At 46.2% G+C, this 22,463-nt stretch overlaps 2 protein-coding genes across 2 annotated transcripts in view; both read right to left on the bottom strand.

Moving 5' to 3' along the window:
• Positions 1–3,663, bottom strand: part of dysf (dysferlin, limb girdle muscular dystrophy 2B (autosomal recessive)) — a 391,959-nt gene extending 388,296 nt beyond the window's left edge. The window contains exon 1 of the mRNA XM_072256784.1: positions 3,498–3,663. Within this exon, the coding sequence (XP_072112885.1) occupies positions 3,498–3,585 (88 nt within the window). The 5' untranslated portion in view covers positions 3,586–3,663. The remainder of the gene's footprint in view (positions 1–3,497) is intronic.
• A 5,741-nt stretch (positions 3,664–9,404) lies between these two features.
• LOC140196113 (sepiapterin reductase-like) overlaps positions 9,405–22,463 on the bottom strand; it is a 63,722-nt gene continuing 50,663 nt past the window's right edge. The window contains exon 4 of the mRNA XM_072254820.1: positions 9,405–10,095. The gene's annotated coding sequence lies outside the window, so the exon portion shown is untranslated. The remainder of the gene's footprint in view (positions 10,096–22,463) is intronic.

Here is a 22,463-nt window from a genome sequence, read left to right on the forward strand (position 1 = left end):
AAAAAAGCAGGGATGTGGTGCTAAGGCTTTATAAGGCACTGGTGAGGCCTCACCTTGAGCATTAGGAACAGCTTTAGGCTCCTCATCTAAGAAGCATGTGCTGGCACTGGAGTTCAGAGGCTCACAAGTATGATTCCAGGAACGAAAGTGTTATTACACAAGGAATGTTTGATGGTTCTGGGTCTGTACTCGCTGGAATTTAGAAGGATCTCAATGAAACATTTTGAATGCTGAAAGGCCTAGACAGTGTAGATGGGGAAAGGATATTTCCCATGGTGGGGAGTCTAGGACAATAGGGCAAAGCCTCAGGATAGAGGGGCATCCACTTAACACAGATGCGGAGAAATTTCTTGATCCAGAGAGTGATGAATTTGTGGAATTTGTTACCACAGGCAGCTGTGGAGGCCAGGTCACTGGGTATATTTAAGGTGAAGATTGATAGGTTCTTAATTGGACTATCCCTAATCAGATTATGTCCCTCCAAAAGCTCTTAAATCCTGCCTCTCAGGATCTTCTCCAACAACTTGTCCGCCACTGAAGTCAGACTCACACGTCTATAATTTCCTGGGTTATCTCTACTCCCTTTCTTGAACAAGGGAACAACATTTGCAACCTCCTACCCTCCGGTACCTCTCTCATCCCTATTGATGATGCAAAGATCATCACCAGAGGCTCAGCATTCTCCTCCCTCAATTCCTACAGTAGCCTGGTATGTATCTCCTCCAACAACTTATCTAACTTAATACTTTCTAAAAGCTCCAGCACATCCTCTTTCTTGATGTCTATATGCTCAAGCATTTCAGTCCATTGCAAGTCATCCCTACAATTGCCAAGGTCTTTTTCCCTGGTGAATACTGAAGCAAAGTATTGATTAGGTACCTTCACTACCTTCTCTGACTCCATGCACACATTTCCACTATTGCACCTGATTGGTCCTATTCTCACACTGCTCATCCTCTTGCTCTTCACATACTTGTAGAATACCTTGGGGTTTTCCTTAATCCTGCTTGTCAAGGCCTTCTCATCACCCCTTCTAGTTCTCATATTTTATTCTCAAGCTCCTTCCTGGCAACCTTCTAATTTTCCAGAACTCTATCAGTACCTAGTTTCTTGAACTTTTCATAAGCTTTTTTCTTCTTAAACTACAAATGTTTGTAGATTTTCAACATACTTTATATACCATGGTTCTGTTACCCTACCATTCTTTCCCTGTCTCAATGGAACATACCCATGCAGAATGCCATGCAAATGTCACCTGAACATTTGCCACATTTCTACATTTATGTTTCCAGGTTCCTGCCTAATAGCATCATATTTCCTCCTACCACAATTAAATATTTTCCCAAATTGTCTGCTCCTATCCCCCTCCAGCACCATGGTAAAGAAGATAGAGTTGTGATCACTACCTCCAAAATGCTCCCCCACTGAGATCCGACACCTGACCAGGTTCATTTCCCAATACCAGATCAAGTACAGCCTCTCCTCTAGTTGGCTTATCTACATATTGCATCACAAAACCATCCTGAACACAGCTAAACTTCACCGCATCTAAACTCCTTGGTCTAAGGAGATGCCAATATTAGGGAAGTTAAAATCACCTATCACAACAACCCTATTATTATTGCACCATTCCTGAATCGCCTCCCACCTACTCCTCAATAACCTGTAACTATTTGGGGGGGTCTATAAAAACACCCAGTAGAGTTATTGCCCCCTTTCTGTTTCTGAATTCCACCCACACTGACTCAGTAGACAATCCCTCCATGACTTCCTCCTTGTCTGCAATCGTGACACCTTCCCTGATTAGCAATTCCACAGCCCCACCTCTTTTGCCTCCCTCCCTGTCCTTTTTGAAACATCTAAGCCTGGAAACTCAGCAGCCATTCCTGCCTGAGACATCCAAAGGAGATGTAATGTGCTCTTTCCCTCCCAACCTGCAAGTCACCCTTGGGCAAGGTGTAGCACCTCCTTAGCTTCCCTCCCCCCCCCACCCGATCAGGGTCACTTGCAGCCTTGGGAGCAGGTGGTGGATGGTCGTATGAGCAGCTGGTGCAAATCTAAAGTGTTAGTTATGTGACCACTGACACCAGGCAGAATCTCTGAAGAGTATTAATAATGGCTGGAGTCACCCATCTTGTAAAGACACTGCCCAGAAGAAATCAATGGCAAACCACTTCTGTAGAATATTTTGCCTGGAACAATCATGGTTATGAGACCATGATCATCTACATCATACGAGGTTGCCCAAGAGGCAGAAATGGTAAACCACCCCAAGAACAATCATGATCTAAAGACCATAATCTCCCTTGGCACATAATGGTAATGATGATAGAGTTTGTCTTCCACTACGCTGCTGTCACAAAACAACAAAATTTACAACATATGGGATTTGACATCTACAGGTAGATGCACCACGGAGAGCATCCTGTCCAGATACTTCGCAGCTTGGTACGGCAGCTGCTCTGCCCATGACCATAGGAAACTGCAGAGAGTTGTGGGCACAGCTCAGCCCATCACAGAAACCAGCCCTCCCTCCATGGACTCTGTCTTTGTTTTACAAACCATTCATATGAATCATTTCACCACAGTGTATTGAGGAAAAACAAGGGAAAACAATAACAGACAGCTGAATAAAGGGTTACGTTACAGAGAAAGTGCTGTGCAGGCAGTCAATAAGATGCAAGGGGCCTAATGAGGTAGATTGTGAGGTCAAGGACCCATTTTATCCTAGGGTAGAGCTCAATAGTCTTATGACAGGGGGATTGAATCCGTCCTTGAGCCTGGTGGTATGTGCTTTTTTATGTACCAGGAGCTGTTTAATAGTCAGGATACAAGCCTTGTGAATCTTTTCTGCTACCTCTGCAAATTAACTGAAATTATTGAGATTGAAACCCTGAAAAGACTCAGTCAGCATCATGGCAGAGTAAAACACGGCGCTGCTATCCAGACAACAGTCCATATAGAGGTCTTAATTTATGTTTTATTAGAGATTCCGCGAGGAACAGGCCCTTCGGCCCTTCGAGCCGCGCCACTCAGCCACTCACAGATTTAACCTTAGCCTAATCACGGGACAATTTACAATGACCAATTAACCGATGCCTTTGGACTGTGGGAGGAAACCGGGGCCCCCAGAGGAAACTCACGCGTCACGGGGAGAGGGAGAGCATAAACACAGGGACTTAAAAACTTTGGGGAAGGATGGGCTGGGGGAAGAGATCCCAGCAGATTGCTGGCTAACCCCGCGTAAAGCCGGGCAGAGGTATCGAAAACAGGTTCTGCCAATGAACCGCCCAGAAATATAAAGACATGGTTAAAAATTCACCAGACGGGTTGTCAGTACTGCTGCTTTAGAAGTTACAGGTTTAATGCAATGCGTGCGACTGTTAATTTTAGCCTCGGTTGGTGTCCCAGCCGGCCTGTAACCCAACACGGCTATATTTAACTTCAGGAATAATCTGTTTGAGCGGAGTGGCGGGGGCTGTCTCGCTGCCTCTTACCCTGAAATGTCACCCCGCAGTACGCGTCGCTGATGTCCTGTTCGATAATCTGCAGCCGCTCGGCGCACAGAACGAACACCCGCAGCATCCTGAGTGTGGCCGGGGCGAGCCGGGAGGGTCAGGCGTCCAGTAATTGTCTCTCATCCGCTCCTGGACCCGGAGTCCGTCTTCCCTCACCCCTCCCACTCCCTTTAACCAGCTCCTGCCTCCGCCCCCCCCCTCCCTATCCACTCTCGATCAATCTCTCTGGTCAATCTCTTTTCCCCTCTATCTCTCTTTCCTTCTATTTCTTCCTTCCCTCGTTCTCTTTTTCGCTTCTTCTATTTCCTTTTATTGCTCCCACTTTCTCTCCCTTTGCTCTTTCTAGTTCTGATTCTCTATTTTGTTATCACTATCTCCCCCCGCCTCTCTTTCTTTCTATCTTACTTTCCCCCGTTTTCCCTGTCCCCTTCTCTCGCCTTTTTCTCCGTCTGGTTTCTTCCGTCCTCCTCTCTCTATCTGTGACTTTCTGGCTCTCCCCTGTCTCTCTCTCTCTCGCTCGCTCTCTCCGTTTTCCCCCCGCCTCTCACAAGCACCGAGGCGCTGCCTTGGCTTCTGCTGCCGAGGGAGAGTGCGCCAATGCAGTCAGCCACGGCTCATGTGAAACTGATCATGGACTGGCTCCCGTTTCTATTGATCAGCCCTGCGGAATCTCTGTCTCGTGTTCTCAGCTGCCAGGGAAGAAAGAGAGTGCGTTTATATAGCGCCTTCCGTGACATCGGAACCAACCATTGTAGGGCTCTGGAGGAGCGGGGTACGGCTACGCAGCAGGATTATGACCAAAAACACAAAGAGATTCCGCCGAAGCTGGAAATCCAGAGCAACACACAAAATGCTGGAGGAACTCAGCAGGTCCGGCGGCATCGATGGAAAGAGTAAATGTTTTCAAGTCTTCTTATAGCAGGGGTCCGAGGACCTCTTGCTTCACCTTATTGATCCATGGCATAAAGAAACGTTGGGAACACCCTGTCTAGAAACTGGCCCTACTGCCCAACTGGTCCATGTGGACCAAGATGCTCATCTAAGTGAGACCATCTTTGGCTCATATCCCCTTAAACCTTTTCCTGTCCATGTACAGTACAGTACCCATCCAAATGCCATTTAAATGTTGTTATTGTACCTGCCTCAACCAGCTCCTTTCACATAGATACCGCCCTTCAAGTGTCTCTTAAATCTTTCCCCTCACATAAATCTTTCTATCTCTAGTTCTCAATTCCCCAACCCTGGGTAAAAGATTATGACCTTCATTCTAACTTTGACCCTCAGTTTTATACACTTCTATAAGATTACCCCCTATCCTACACTCAATGAATATAGTCCCTACCTGCTCAACCTCTCCTGATTAACTAAGTTCCTCCAGCATTTTGTGTGTGTTGTTCAAGGTTCTCCGCATCTGCAGAATACCTGGTGCATGTCATCACTGCAATACAGTACTGTGTAAAAGCCCTAGGGACATAGATATAGCTAGAGTGCTTAAGACTTTTGCACAGTACTGTCGTAATTTTATGTATTGCTCTGTACTACTGCCACAAAAACAACAAATTTCATTACCTATGTGAGTGATGATAAACCTGATTCTGATATGGGTCTCTGTTTCTGGACTGAGAACTGAAAGTGTGGACTGAGAGTAGGAAGGGGTTGGGGAGAGGGGAATCATGGTTAGGAAAAGGGGAAGGGAGAGGAGGGGGAGCAGGAAGCATCAGGAATCAAATGACTCTGCCTGGTCTCTCAGGGCTGGGTGTGTGTCTGCACTCACACTACACTCTGTCCCTGGCACTCCTTCTCTGCCAACTGTCCCACACCCCTCCCATGTCACTCCACCCTCACCATTCCCTCCCACCAGATTTACAGCTCTCCGCTCCATGTTGACAAATACAGTATTGTGCAGAAGACTTAGGTGCCCTGGATATATATACCTGAGAGTTTTACAGAACATAGAAATCTACAGCACGTTACAGGCCCTTCGGCCCACAATGTTGTGCCAACCATGTAACCTGCTCTAGAAACCGTCTAGAATTTCCCTACAGCATATCCCTCTATTTTTCTAAGCTCTATGTACCTATCTAAGAGGCTCTTAAAAGACCCTACTGTATCCGCTTCCACCACTGCCACCGGCAGTGCATTCCACACACCCACCACTCTCTGTGTGGAAAACTTACCCTGATAACCCCTCGGTACCTATTTCCAAGTACCTTAAAACTATGCCCCCTCATGTTAGCCATTTCAGCCCTGGGAAAAAGCCTCTGACTATCCACACGATCAATGCCTCTCATCATCTTATACACCTCTGTCAGGTCACCTCTCATCCTCTGTCACTCCAAGGAGAAACACTCAACCTATTCTCATAAGAAATGCCCTCCAATCCAGGCAACATCATTGTAAATCTCCTCTGCACTCTCTCTATAGTATCCACATCCTTCCTGTAAGTGAAGTGATTATATATTACTGTATGTGTATGACAAGATTTCTCAAATTAAAAAAAATGACTGAGACCCTACCTGCCATGAAGATCGCCAGCAATGATTCAGCCCAGGTGCGGAGGAGCAGCAGACTGCCATGCAGAGAAAGAAACAAAAGGTTAGGCATCGGAATACCAACAGGACATCGGAGGCATGACCGAGCAACACCACGAGACAAATCATTCTCAACACGCAAGGACTGATAGCACAGGTAAATGAGGGCCTTAGTGCTGGGGTAGGGATACATCTCTACCAAAGGAGGTGTAAGGTGCTTCTTCCCTCCACTAGCCTGCAGGTCACCCTTGGGCAAGGTGTAGCACCTGCTTAGCCCCCTGATCAGGGTCACGTGAAGCCATGGGAGCGGGCTAAGAGCTGCTGGCACATACGTAAGTCCTGGTTATGTGACCAGTGTCTCCAGGCAGACAATCTCAGAAGCGTATTGATAATAGCTGGGGTCACCATCTTGCAAAGACACTGTACAGAAGGAGGCGATGGCAAAACACTTCTGAAGGAAAATTTTGCCACGAACAATCATGGTCATGCAACAGGGCACACAATGATGATGTCATACAACATGGCACATGATGATGATGAATGAGGGCCTGTTCACTGTTTGTCCTGTTCCCTCCACTCCTCCATGACCTCACTCTTTTTCCTTGCCTGGGTGTCATTCACTGCACTGCACTGCACTGACCAGCAGGAACACAGGCATTAATGAACACTGTCATTGTCTATTGACAACTGAACCATTTATGACACAGTCAAAATTAAAGGAAGCATGAAACTGGGATGAGAGCTCTGAAGCAGCTGTGGCCATTCTAACGGCAAAATTCAAAAACACAACAGATTCTACAGATGCTGAAAATCTTGAGTGACACACATGAAATACTGGAGGAACTCACCAATGGAGAGGAATAAACAACGGACATTTCGGGCCATGACCCATCAACAGGACTAGAAAGGAAGAGGGAAGAAGCCAGAATAAGAAGGTGGGAGGAGGGGAAGGAGTACAGGCCAGCAGGTAAAAGGTGAGACCAGGTGATGAGAAAGGGCAGTGTGTGAGCAAGGGGGGAATACGGTAAGAAGCTAGGAGGTGATAGGTGGAAGAGGTAAAGGGCTGAAGAAGAAGGAATCTGATAGGAGAGGACAGTGGACCATGGAAGAAAGGGAAGGAGGAGGGGCACCAGGAGTTGTTGATGAGCAGGTGAAGAGAAGGGGTGAGAGAGCAAAAGAAAGAAGAATGAAAAGGAGAGAAGGGGGAACGGGAGAAATTACTGGAAGTTGTTGAAATTGATGTTTATGCCATTAGATTGCAGGCTACCCAGAAAGAATATCAGCTGTTGCTCTTCCAATCTGAGTTTGGCAGTAGGGAGACCATGGACCAGAAGACCAGAAGACATAAGAGCAGAATCTGCCATTCTATCATGGCTGATTTATTATCCCTCTCACGGAGCAAAGGGAAGGAGAAGGGAACCATTCTCCTGACTGCTCCCCGTAACTTTTGGTGCCTTTACAAATCAAAACCCATCAATCTCTGCTTTAAATATACCCATTGACTTGGCCTCCACAGATGTCTGTAGAAGTCGGTTCCACAGGTTCACCACCATCTGGCTAAAGAAATGCCTCATCTCTGTTCTAAAGGGATGTCCTTCTGTTCCGATGCTGTGCCCTCTGATCCTAGGCTCACCCAAGATAGGAAACATCCCCTCTGCATTCACTCTGACTAGATATTTCAATATTCAATAGGTTTCAATGATATCCACCCCACTCCCTCATTCTTCTAAACTCCAACAAACACAGACTCAGAAACAGAAAACGCTCCTCTTACATTAACCCATTCATTGTTAAAATCATTCTTATGACTCTTCTCTCGATGGACTTACGTCAGGATGCTGTTCATCGACTATAGTTCAGCATTTAATACCATCATTCTTACAATCCTGATTGAGAAATTGCAGAACCTGGGCCTCTGTACCTCCCTCTGCAATTGGATCCTCGACTTCTGACTGGAAGACCACAATCTGTGTGGATTGGTGATAACATCTCCTCCTCACTGACGATCAACACTGGCGCACCTCAGGGGTGTGTGCTTAGCCCACTGCTCTACTCTCTATATGCACATGACTGTGTGGCTAGGCATAGTTCAAATATCATCTAAAAATTTGCTGATGATACAACTATTGTCGGTAGAATCTCAGGTGATGACGAGAGGGCGTGCAGGAGTGAGATATGCCAACTAGTGGAGTGGTGCTGCAGCAACAACCTGGCTCTCAACGTCAGTAAGACGAAAGCGCTGATTGTGGACTCCAGGAAGGGTAAGAAGAAGGAACACATACCAATTCCCATAGAGGGATCAGAAGTGGAGAGAGTGATCAGTTTCAAGTCCCTGGGTGTCATGATCTCTGAGGTTCTAACCTGGTCCCAACATTTCGATGTAGTTATAAAGAAGGCAAGACTGCGGCTATACTTTATTAGGAGTTTGAAGAGATTTGACATGTCAACAAATACACTCAGAAACATCTCTAGTTGTACCATGGAGAGCATTCTGACAGGCTGCATCACTGTCTGGTATGGGAAAGCTACTGCATAGGACGGAAAGAAGCTGCAGAGGGCTGTAAATCTAGTCAGCTCCATCTTGGGTACTAGCCTACAAAGTTCCCAGGACATCTTCAGGGAGCGATGTCTCAGAAAGGCAGCGTCCATTATTAAGGACCCCCGCCACCCAGGGCATGCCCTTTTCTCACTGTTACCATCAGGTAGGAGATACAGAAGCCTGAAGGCACACACTCAGCGATTCAGGAACAGCTTCTTCCCCTCTGCCATCCGATTCCTAAATGGACATTGAATCTTTGGACAGTACCTCACTTTTTTTAAATATACAGTATTTCTGCTTTTGCACATTATTTTAAATCTATTCAATATACATAATTGATTTACTTGTTTATTTATCATTTATTTTATTTATTATTATTATTTTCTATTTTTCTATCTGCTAGATTATGTATTGCATTTAACTGCTGCTGCTGAGTTAACGAATTTCATGTCACATGCCGGTGATAATAAACCTGATTCTGATTCTGATTCTGACATGTCACATTGGGAATAGGAAGTCAAATAGAATTGGGTGACCACCAGGGGATTCTGGTTGTTGCAGTGGTCTGAGCAAAGGTGCTCAATACCTTCAAAGTGAAGCACCCTACAGATGTGGCAGAGAGCCCAACCTAGAGAGGAAGCATCAGTGATCACCAGCTGAAGAATGACCAAAGTTGTGCAGCCGGTGAGGGCACTGTCTTGCAGCTCCAAAGATGCAAGTTCAATCCTGACCTCCGGCACTGTCTGTGTGGAATGTTTCTGTTCTCCCTGTGAATAACTGGGTTCTCCCATTTCCTCCCACATCCCAACAACGTGCTTGTTGGTAGGCTGACCGGCCATTGTAAAATAACCTTACAGGTCAAAGTCGAATTCGGGTTTATTGTCATCAGCACAAGTGCATGCGTGCACAGCTGTGAGGAAACACCTACTTGCAGCAGCATCACAGGTACAGAGCATCAGATGAGCTGCGTTCACATGAAAAACTTATACTTTTATACTTATACTTTATTGTCACCAAACAATTGATACTAGAACGTACAATCATCACAGCGATATTTGATTCTGCGCTTCCCGCTCCCTGGAGTACAAATCGATAGTAGATATTAAAAATTTAAATTATAAATCATAAATAGAAAATAGAAAATGGAAAGTAAGGTAGTGCAAAAAAACCGAGAGGCAGGTCCAGGTATTTGGAGGGTACGGCCCAGATCCAGGTCAGGATCCGTTCAGCAGTCTTATCACAGTTGGAAAGAAGCTGTTCCCAAATCTGGCCGTACGAGTCTTCAAGCTCCTGAGCCTTCTCCCGGAGGGAAGAGGGATGAAAAGTGTGTTGGCTGGGTGGGTCCTGTCCTTGATTATCCTGGCAGCACTGCTCCGACAGCGTGCGGTGTAAAGTGAGTCCAAGGACGGAAGATTAGTTTGTGTGATGTGCTGGGCTGTGTTCACGATCTTCTGCAGCTTCTTCCAGTCTTGGACAGGACAACTTCCATACTAGGTTGTGATGCACCCTAGAAGAATAAACATAAAACAAATATAAGTTTTAAGAGTCCATTTCTGTACAAAGTGACCGAAGCAGTCATAGTGCCATAGTAATAGGGTTTGGTCCCTTGCTCACACAGGACCAAACTCCAATGTCATCGTCAAGTTCCCTGACACACTAGTGTTCTTGGAAGAATCAGTGGTGGCAATGAGCTTACTCGAACAAGTCACCCAGCTGAGTAACAATCTCTTGCTCAATGCCAGCAAAATGAAAGGAAGGGGAAGGTGGGTGAACATGTGACAGTCTACACTGGGGGAACCAGAGATGGGAAGAAACAGCAGCTTTAAGCTCTTGGCCGTTAAAATACCGGATGACTTGTCCTGGTCTCACCACACTTTAGTTGATGAGAGATTCGAGATTCAAGATACAAGTTCATTTGGGAACAGCCCACAAGTATCTCCACACATTCCGACGCCAACATAGCATGCCCACAATGCTCAGTAGAGCAACACAGAACGCAACAACAGCAAAACAAGCCCCGTTCCTATTTCCCTGCACCCACATACACAGCCCTAGGCCTCTAGCCTCCAGTGGACACAGATTCGGGCCTGCAGACCTTGAGCTTCAAATTCCCCAGTGGACTTGCAAAGATTTGCAGACTTGGCCCCGGCCAAGAGAGGCAAGAGATGAGGCTGCTTGACCAATAGCCTGGAGGACCGGCAAGTAGCTTAATGTTGTTCCATTGTTTAAGAGGTGAAAGAGGGATAACGACAGAAATGTGTGTTATATCCCAAGTGCCGTGAGAAAGACACTGAAATAGATCAACAGTTCACTAAATTTAAAGAGGATTTGGAGGAAGTTCATGAGAATGATTCCAGGAATGAAAGGGTTATCATATGAGCAGCAATTGAAGGCTCTGGGCCTGTACTCACTGGAATTTAGAAAAACAAGGAGGGATGTCCCTGAAACCTATTGAAAGGCCCACACAGGGTGGATGTGGAGAGAATGTTTCCTTTGCTGGGGGAGTCGAGGACCAGAGAACACAGCCTCATAATAGAGGAATGTCCATTTAGAGCGGAGATGAGGAGGAATCTTTTTTAACCAGATGGTGGTGAATCTGTGGAATTCATTGCCACAGATGACTATTGAGGCCAAGTCATTGGTTATATTTAAAGCAGAGTGTGATGGGTTCTTCATTAGTCAGGGTGTGAAAGGTTACAGGGAGAAATTAGGAGATTGGGCTGAGAGAGAAATGGATCAGCCTTGATGAAATGGTGGAGCAGACTCGATGGGCTGAATGGCCTAACTCTGCTCCTATGTCTTATTAGGAACTGTGTATAAATAAAGAGAAACAGGGCTGTTAAGTAGAACTGTCAAACTAAAGCTAATGCCGATACAGTGACTCCACAGTGGCTTAATACTAAATAAACACTGCTCCTTAACAGTGTCGGTATAAAAGGCAGTCTTCTTTCCCAGAACCAGGATAGTCTTCCCTCTGCCTGGAAACTGGCAGTAGTAGGGCCTATTCTAAAACCTAGAAAACCCCTGTCGGATCCTTCCAGTTACAGACCAAAATATCATTAACGTCCCATTTGTGTAAACTTATGGAACTTATGGCAATAGAGCAGTTGAATCATATTTTGGAAAAAAAGAGGTGATATAGCGTTTTATCAGAGTGGATTTCGAAAGGGTAGAATGATATTACATTCAGTTTATGTTTGGAAGATGATATTAATAAAACAGGTAAATAAAGAAGTTGTAAAGCAGTATTTTTAATATAGAAAAAGCATATGATATGTTATGGAGGGAGGGTCTTCTGATTAAATTATGGAAATTAGGAGTGGCAGGAAGGCCATATAATTTTTTTCTGAGTTTCTTATTTGAATGGTCTATGCAGGTGAGGGTAGGAAAGGTATATTCGGGCTTCTATGAGATAGAGATTGGGACTCTACAAGGCAGTATTTGCAGCCTTTTATTGTTTAATATCATGATTAATGATACTTCTTCTGAGATAGGCACTGGAGTGGGTAAATCACTTTTTGCAGATGATAGAGCTTTAAGGATCAGAGGAAAAAAATTCAATTTAACTTTATACAGGATGCAATTAGCAATTAATAAGGTCGAACGGTGGGCAAATATATGGGGTTTTAAGCTTTCAGTAGCTAAAACACAAGTTGTATGTTTTACAAAGAGGAATAGACCTGCACTCAATTTGAAACTGCATAGTCAAACTCTTGAAATGTTAGTGGTAAGATTTCTTGGCATGTGGCTGGATAATAAGCTGACATAGAAGCACCATATCAGTAAAATAATTGACAAGTGTAAAGGGGCATTAAATATCCTTGGGTGTCTATGTGGTTATTTTTGGGGTATTACATGAAAATCTCTGACTTTATATATTTGTTTAATTAGATTGGTACTTGAAGAAGACGAAGGAATTGGTCGTTGAGTTCAGAAGGAGTAGCGGACCGCATGACCCAATTTACATCGGTGATGCACAAGTGGAACAGGTCAAAAGCTTTAAGTTCCTCGGAGTCAATATCACAAATGACCTGACTTGGTCCAACCAAGCAGAGTTCACTGCCAAGAAGGCCCACCAGCGCCTTTACTTCCTGAGAAAACCAAAGAAATTTGGCCTGTCCCCTAAAACCCTCACTAATTTTTATAGATGCACCGTAGAAAACAATCTTCTAGGGTGCATCACAACCTGGTATGGAAGTTGTCCTGTCCAAGACTGAAAGAAGCTGCAGAAGATCGTGAACATGGCGCAGCACATCACACAAACCAATCTTCCGTCCGTGGACTCACTTTACACCGCACGCTGTCGGAGCAGTGCTGCCAGGATAATCAAGGATACAACCCACCCAGCCAACACACTTTTCGTCCCTCTTCAAGCTCCTGAGCCTTCTCTCGGAGGGAAGACTCGTACGGCCAGATTTCGGAACGGCTTCTTTCCAACTGTGATAAGACTGCTGAACGGAACCTGACCCAGATCTGGGCCGTACCCTCCAAATATCCAGACCTGCCTCTCGGTTTTTTTGCACTACCTTACTTTCCATTTTTCTATTTTCTATTTATGATTTATAATTTAAATTTTTATATTTACTAATTTATATTTTTAATATTTTTAATATTTAATATTTGTAATCCAGGAAGTGGGAAGCACAGAATCAAATATCGCTGTGATGATTGTACGTTCTAGTATCAATTGTTTGGCGACAATAAAGTATAATATGGCTGTGTTGCTAATGGATCAGCTTCATCTTCAAACTTAAAATGTTTGGATGTGATACAAGCTCAGGCTTTAAGACTGTGTTGTAGTGCAGTTATTTAATTTCCCGTTTCAGTTTTACTGGTTGAAATGGGACAATAGCCCTTACAGTGCAGAGGGTGAAGTTGTTGTTATTATACTGGGTCAACTTGGGGGGGCAGAAGAATAATCACTCTGTTAAAGGTGTGTTGGAAGACTGTTGGGAATATCATGAGAAGAGTGTTCTTAGTTTTGGGTGGCTGGGTTCTCATTAAACTAGGAATATGGGTTTACTGGATTATGTAATTTGTCCTACCATAGCTTTTTCAGTAACCTCACCACGATTTTTTCCCAAGGGCTTTAGCTGATTTTAGGTTGCATGACTCAAGGAAATCCAAGGATCCTGATATGCCTGAGAGTCTGTTGGTTCAGCAGTATATTAAGGAGAATTATTGTGATATGTTAACCATTTTTGCTGATGGATCAAAAGATCATTTAACAGGGAATGTCAGTGTGGCTGTTTTTGTGCTCAAATTACAGCTAACAATAAAGGAACGTCTTGCTAACCATTTATCAGTGTATACTGCTGAGCTGGTTCCCATCATTTTGGAGGAAATCTGTCCTTGCGAATCATAATTTGTTTAGATTCTTTTTCGGTTTCGACTAATTTTAAAACAGGTCGTTCTAGCAGTAGGTCTGATTTACTGCTGGAAGCCCTTCAAACTTTATTTCACATTCAAAGTATTGGTCTACATGTCCTCTTCTTATGGGTTCCTGCAAGAATGAGCGGGTTGATTGTTTGGCCAAAAAAGGTGTTAAAAGTTCATCTGTGGATATAGACCTTCCACTTAGCAAATCAGAAGCTAGGGGGTTGGGTGGAGCTAAGAATTAGTGGATTATGGCAAGACCTGTGGGAAAGCAGGTACAAGGGGAGACACCTTTACAGAATGTATAAAACTGTTGGATTGATGGGGGAAGACAAAAAGGGATGGAATTGTATTGACTCAACATAGAATTGGGCATCCTATGCTTAATTAATCCTGATATCTTGTTGGAAAACATCACTCTGGGGCGTGTAGGTTTTGTCATCATTCTGAAACAGTTGAACACATTATTTTAAAATGTGAAGCTTACAAGGTTGAAAGAAAGCAATTACAGGCTGCAGTACTAGCTTTGGGGGTTGACAATTTTCACTTAAAAACTTTACTAAGTTATAGGATGACTAATTTAACTCACAATTTTGTCTTTCATAATTTAAAAACTCCAGGGCTTTTTAGGGTAATTTAGTTTTCAATTGATAAAGAACAAGTAGGGATCTTATTTCCCAACTCTGTACACCACACTTCAGTCTGGTTGGTGGCAGGAATGCACCTTTAAGTTGGATTGCCAACTGCCATTGAAAGTGAGAAGAAACCCAGGATAACAGTAAGCAGGATGCATTGATGTTGCTCTGCTTTTCGTCAAGTTTTGACAAGATGGAAACCAGAGCCATAGAGTTATACACCACCACAGTGAGACACTCATCAGCAGGAACGTGCATACTCACAAGTGTGCTGCAGCCTACCTGCAGGGGCACACAGACACCACGACCGAGTTAGTGATTGTAACAGATAGTCCTGGAAAGTATAAACCATGGGTCTCACATCAGAGGTATGGAATTTACTGGAGAGAATTCTTAGGGATGGAATTTGTGATCTATTGACCTAATTTGGAACATTCAGGACAAGTCATGTCTTACTAATGAGGTTGAGTTTTTTGAGGAAGTAACGAAGGTGATTGACAGAAGTTAGAGAAGTCAATGTTCATGCCATCAGGTTGGTGAATATTGACTTCTCTAAATTCCGTTAATGCCCCACCTTCCCTTTGTACCCCATCTGTTATTTATTCATTTATTATTATTAATTTTTTTCTCTCTCTCCTTTTTCTCCCTCTGTCCCTCTCACTATATTCCTTGCCCATCCTCTGGGCTTCCCCCCTCCCCCTTTCTTTCTCCCTAGGCCTCCCGTCCCATGATCCCCTCATATCCCTTTTGCCAATCACCTGTCCAGCTCTTGGCTCCATCCCTCCCCCTCCTGTCTTCTCCTATCATTTCAGATCTCCCCCTCCCCCTTTCAAATCTCTTACTATCTCTTCTTTCAGTGAGTCCTGACAAAGGGTCTCGGCCTGAAACGTCGACTGTACCTCTTCCTAGAGATGCTGCCTGGCCTGCTGTGTTCACCAGCAATTTTTATGTGAAATTCCAGCATCTGCAGATTTCCTCGTGTTTGCGATTTGAAATTCAGAACTAGCTTGTCCAAAGGTTAGTGGCCAATGACGTATTCTGGTTGGAGGTCTGTGCCAAGTGGTGTTCAGGCGGATCCACACCGGTTTGTGATGTACTGCTACAATACAGAGATCGCCCAAAAACAAACCTTCATGAAGATCTGCTGGTTAAATTACATGACCTCGGCTTGCTGAGGGGACCGGGCCTACAGACCTCGGAGTCGCCTGATGCCGGTGGCCGGAGGTGGGGACATCGTAAGCAGTGTGCGAGGAAGTGGAAGTGAGGCGAGTGGGCAGGAGTCTGTGCCAGGTAAAAAGCAAACTCTAGCCGGCTAGCTCTCCTGTCCATTCTGCTCTCCAGTGTCCGCTCCCTGGACAATAACTTGGACTACATCCGACTCCAACAAAATACTCGGTGGGAGCACAGAGCCTGCTGTGCGTATGTTTTCACAGAAACGTGGCTCACCGATGGAATCCTGGACGCCACCATTCAGCTGGATGGGCTCGTCTTGTTTCGAGTGGACAGAGATGCAGCTTTTTCTGGTAAGACTTGCAGTGGTGCCCTGTGTGTTTACATCATTATGGAATGGTGCAAGAACTCTGTGCTGGTTTAAGAAACTGCTCATCGTTTTTGGAGTTTGTGACTGTTAGATGCAGACCATTTTATTTACCACGGGAATTCACCACTGTCCTTATAGTCGGTGTCTACATTCCCCCCAGCGCTAATGCTAAGGAGGAACTCTGTGAACTGTATGGGGCTATTAGCGAATTGCAGAACGCACACCCTGATGGACTGTTTATTGTCACCGGAGATTTTAACAACACAAACCTCAAGTCAATGCTCCCCAAATTCCATCAGTATGTGGACCTTGCAATGAGAGGGGAGAATGCGTTGGACCTTGTTTACACAAACATCCCCGATGCGTACCAGGCGGAGTCCCGCCCCCACCTCGGTTACTCAGACCACATCTCTGTTATGCTAATCCCAGCATACAAACCGCTCGTCAGACGATCCAGACCAGTTCAGAAGCAGGTGAAAACCTGGCCAGCAGGAGCCATCTCTGCTCTTCAAGACTGCTTTGAGCACACTGACTGGCACACGTTCAGGGAGGCTGCAACCGATGGCGATTCTACTAACTTAGAGGAGTACACGGCAGTGACTAGCTACATCAGCAAGTGCATTGATGACGTCACTGTGGCCAAGACCATCACTACACATGCTAACCAGAAGCCATGGATGACCGTGGAGGTGCGTGCGCTGCTGAGGACCCGTGACTCCGCCTTCAGAGCAGGCGACAAGGCAGCTCCAACAACAGTGAGGGCCAAATTGTCCTGGGTCTTCAGAGAGGCAAAGCGTGCACACACCCAACGACTCCACAGCCATTTCCAGGACAGCGGCGACACGCGGCGCATGTGGAAGGGCATTCAGGACATCAACTACAAGACAACATCATCTGCTTGTGCTGGTGATGCCTCCCTCCCAGATGCGTGAATATCTTCTGTGCTCATTTTGAGGCAGAAAATGACGTGGCGGCGAGGATGACCATCCCTCCTCCAAACAACCAGGTGCTGTGTCTTTCTGTAGCCGATTTGAGGGGAACCCTGTGCAGGGTCAATCCACAGAAGGCTGCTGGACCAGACAATATTCCTGGCAGAGTGCTTAGAGGATGTGCAGACCAGCTAGCTGAGACTCTCACTGACATCTTCAACATCTCCCTGAGCAGTGCCGTCGTTCTCACGTGCTTCAAGGCCGCCACCATCGTCCCCGTGCTGAAGAAGTCTTCAGTGTCCTGCCTCAACGACTACCGTCCCATCGCACTCACATCCATCATCATGAAGTGTTTCGAGAGGCTTGTCATGAGGCACATCAAGACCCTGCTGCCCCCCTCACTGGACCCCCTGCAGTTCGCGTACCATTCCAACCGTTCACCAGACAACGCCATCACCACCACCCTCCACCTGGCCCTAACCCACCTGGACAAAAAAGACTTGTATGTACGAATGCTGTTCATAGACTTCAGTTCAGCATTCAACACAATCATTCCTCAGAAACTGATTGGAAGCTGAGCCTACTGGACCTGAACACCTCTCTCTGCAACTGGATCCTAGACTTCCTGACTGGGAGACCTCAGTCAGTCCGGATTGGAAGCAGCATCTCCAACACCATCACACTGAGCACAGGGGCCCCCCAGGGCTGTGTGCTCAGTCCACTGCTGTTCACTCTGCTGACCCACGACTGTGCTGCAACACACAGCTCAAACCATATCATCAAGTTTGCCGATGACACGACTGTGGTGGGCCTCATCAGCAAGAATGATGAGTCAGCATACAGAGAGGAGGTTCAGCGGCTAACGGACTGGTGCAGAGCCAACAACCTGTCCCTGAATGTGAACAAAACAAAAGAGATGGTTGTTGACTTCAGGAGGACACGGAGCGACCACCCTCTGCTGAACATCGACAACTCCTCCGTAGAGATCATTAAGAATACCAAATTTCTTGGTGTTCACCTGGCAGAGAATCTCACCTGGTCCCTCAACAGCAGCTCCATAGCCAAGAAAGCCCAGCAGCATCTCTACTTTCTGTGAAGGCTGAGAAAAGTCCATCTCCCACCCCCCATCGTCACCACATTCTACAGAGGTTGTATTGAGAGCATCCTGAGCAGCTGCATCACGGCCTTGTTCGGAAATTGCACCATCTTGGATCGCAAGACCTGGCAGCGGATAGTGAAGTCAGCTGAGAAGATCATCGGGGTCTCTCTTCCCGCCATTACAGACACTTACACCACACGCTGCATCCATAAAGCAAACAGCATTATGAAGGACCCCACGTACCCCTCATACAAACTCTTCTCCCTCCTGCCATCTGGCAAAAGGCACTGAAGCATTCAGGCTGTCACGACCAGACTATGTAACAGTTTCTTTCCCCAAGTCATCAGACTCCTCAATACCCAGAGCCTGGACTGAAACCAACCTACTGCCCTCTCCTGTGCCTATTGTCTTGTTTATTATTTATTGTAATGCCTGCACTGTTTTGTGCACTTTACGCAGTCCTGGGTAGGTCTGTAGTCTAGTGTAGTTTTTGTATTGTTCATGTAGCACCATGGTCCTGGAAAACGTTGTCTCATTTTTACTGTATGCTGTACCAGCAGTTATGGCCAAAATGAAAATAAAAAGTGACGACTTGACTTGAAATGTAGATTGCTTTGCTGGTAAGATTGCAGATGATACAAAGATTCAAAATGTCAAGGGCAGTGTAGATATTCGGCAAAGGATACAGCTATGGATAGATATGCTTTATTGATCCCAAAGGAAATTACAGAGTCACAGTAAGATTACAAGTACTAGAAGGGAAGTAGAAAGAATAAAAAAAACAGTCTAACAGGTCATCACTTCCCCAGCTGTAGGTTGACTCATTACAGAGCCTAATGGCTGAGGGTAAGAATAACCTCTATAGTGCTGTTTGGAGCAGCACAGTTGTCTTAGTCTATGACTAAAAGTGCTCCTGTGTTCAGCCAAGATGGCATGCAGAGGATGAGAAACATTGTCCAGAATTGCCAGGATTTTCTATCAGGTCCTTTGCTCCACTACAGCCTTCAGTGTCCAGTGCGACTCCTACAACAGACCCAGCCTTTCTAATCACCCGTTTTGATGCCATTGCCCCAGCATACACCGCATAGAAGATTGTACTGGTGACAACAGACTGGTAGAGCATGTGAAGGAGAGGCCTGCATACTCCAAAGGACCTCAGTCTCCTCAGGCATTACTTTAAACAGCTGTGGTGTTTCTGCCACTGGACCGTCGAGTCATCAGCCGGGTCCATCCGTCTTCAGACGTTTCATCCCCGAACCCAGAACATCCTCAGGACGGTGGGACAGCAGAGGGTGATCAGTCTTCTACCCCCGACGGTCAAACGTCCAACTACTGTCGTCCCTTCGCAGCCAGAGCCAACTGGACGCTCTCTCTGCTGTTTGGGCCATGGTGTTAATGTCTCTCTTCCTGGTTCTCCCTTGTATCCCTAAAGCTGCCATCATCTTCCAGCATGACATGGCGGGAAATCCTCTTGCCCCCACTTCAACAGGGAAGTTCCACGTCTGCCAGCTTTGCCATCTGCAGTCCGCCACCAGGTCTTCGTACCTTGCAAGCTTCCTCTCGTGAGCATCTTGGCATCGGGTCTCCCATGGTACTGTTAGCTCTATCACCACGAGCTTCTCTGCACTCTGACAATAGTAGAACGCCTGGTCGAAGTGTGGTCTTTACTATTGGTGAGAACACCAGCTTCTTTTCAAGATCGACCTTCATCTCCCGGTCCTTTGCCATGCTCAGGATACGGTCTCCATGCTTGTTTGTTACTGCAGCATGTTCCCTGGTCCTGATGAGGTTTGGTTGGCTGTCCTTTCTGTGATCCCTTTTCCTCTGTCTCCAAAGTGTGGGTGAGTGCTCTCAAAACCCAGTCGTGTCTCCATCTGTACCGTCCCTGGTAAAGGGCAAGCTGGCATGAAGAAAGAATATGCTCTAGGTTGGCTGGTTTCTGGCACAGATGGCATGTTGGGTCTTCTGTTATTCCCCAGTTCCGCAGGTTTGTTGGAGTTGGTAATACATCGTACACAGCCCTCAGTAAGAACTAGAGTTGGAAAGATGTGTATTTCCATGTTATCCTAAGTCAACACTCTCTGATCTGTTTCCCACTTTGTCCAGGTCCCTTGACTCCCCATCTCCACTGCTCACACATATCGAGCCTCCCCCTCTTTCTTCCTCGTCTCCAGCTGGACTAAGTGCCATCTGTCCTTAGGGTTGGCCTCCCTCCACCTGGTTGTTGACTCGCATCCTAGGCCTTGTCTGCCCTTACACACTATTCCGACAATGTCTCTGTGGCGAAGTCGGGACTCTGCTTCCTCTGCCGCCTTCCATTTGCTCCCTGTCTGTATCTTGACTCCTGCTTCACTGACCTTGTCTTTGGAGTCTTTGAGGGTCATGATGAGGCGTGATTTCCCTGCCTTAAATTCCTCTACAACTGAGGAGAGAGGCAACCGGAGCTCAGCTGACTTGCTGTATTGCCCTGTTGGAGAGAAGCACTGTGGTACTCCCAACCGCCTTCTCAGAGACCAGTTAATCTTCCTCTCCACGCCCTCAATCGTTTACAGGGTGGTGTCATATAGCATTATTGGCCACATTAGTCTGGGTAGGAGCCCATGTTGGAAGATCCATGCCTTAAACTTTCCTGGTAAACCTGATTTGTCAATCTTTACCAGCCTCTACCAACTCTGGCCCTTCTTGTACCCAGCCTCTGTGTTGGTGTTCCACTCAAGTCTGTCATCCAGATGCACCCCCAGGTACCTGCAGTTCCTCGCCATATCCGCATCCTCACCATTAATAGTTACAGGAGCAATGTGGGCTTAGTCTTCATAAAGTCCATCACCTCCTTTGTCTTGCTGATGTTGAGCTGTGGATGATTCAGCTTGCACCGTTTGATAAAGTCCTCCACCAGGGCCCTGTATTCATTCTCCCATCCTCCCTTTATACACCTAACTATTGCTGAGTCATCAGAGAATTTCTGCAGATGACATGACTCAGTGTTGTATCTAAAGTCTGAGTTATACAGGGTAAACAGGAAGGGAGACAATACAATCCCCTGTGGAGCCCCAGTGCTGCTTATAGCCATGTCTGACACGCAGCTCTGAAGCTGCACAAACTGTGGTCTGCCATTCAGGTAGTCCATTATTCAGAATACAATGGAAGTCCCAACCTGCATTGGGAGGTTTCTCCCCCAGCAATGAGGGCTGCGTGGTATTGAAGGCACTTGAGAAATCAAAAAACATGATATTCACAGTGCCGTCCCACTTATCCAAATGGGAGTGTTCTCTGTTCAGCAGGTCGATAACAACATCGTTGACTCCAATGTGCTCCTGGTAGTCAAACTACATGGGACCGAGGGTTGATCTGACCAGGGGATGGAGGTGAGCCAGGACCAGCCTCTCGAGGATCTTCATGATGTGTGAGGCCAGAGCCACTGGAAGGTAGTCATTACATAATTGATATATAGATCAGTTGAAGATATGGGGGGAGAAAAGACAGATGGTATTTAACCCTGCTAAATGTGAACTGTTGCACCTTGGGACAGTGCAGTCAATGCAAAACCCTTCACAATAGTGATGAGCAGAGGAATCTTGAGATCCAAATCTATAGCTCCCTGAAAATGACCACACTGTCACAAGGGGGTCACTGGTGAACAGACCCAAGTGCAAGACACAGACACTGAAGTACTAGGAACAGGACTTGACTAGAGTAGGAACATGACAGGACACAGACAAGGAGCAGGGACAAGAACGCAGACTTGGGCTAGGACATGGACTAGACAGGACCTGGGCTTGGGAAGGCGAGATCAGGATTAGGAACCATGAACTAGGAGCTTGGGCTTGGGGCTTGGAGGCTGGAGCTTAGAGACAGACTGGGAACTGTACATCAACATAGAGCCAGGACTTACCCTTTGAAAAGCCAGGACTCACCTTTAACACAACACTAACATGAGACTGGACAGTACATAGACATAGTGCCAGGACTTATGCTTAGACAAGCCAGGACTCAACTTTATCTCCACACCAAGGTGGGACAAAACAATCCATCAGGTAACAGCAGGACAGCCAGACTTACCCAACAGAAGCAAAGACAAGACAAGACAGATCACCCCGCAGGGCAACGGCAGAACAGCCTGACTTACCCCACAGAGGCAAGGACAAGAAGAGACAAACACCAAAGAACAACAGACAGTTTCACCTCTGCATTGGGGTTGCTCCAAGTCACAGTTACGGCCAGCAACCTCAGCCGGCTACAGAAACAGCCAGATCCCTACCTAGCTCAGAGTGGCTGATGGCCACTCAGCTGGCCCAG

Source organism: Mobula birostris, chromosome 4 (assembly GCF_030028105.1).
Source record: "Mobula birostris isolate sMobBir1 chromosome 4, sMobBir1.hap1, whole genome shotgun sequence".
Lineage (NCBI taxonomy): Eukaryota > Metazoa > Chordata > Chondrichthyes > Myliobatiformes > Myliobatidae > Mobula > Mobula birostris.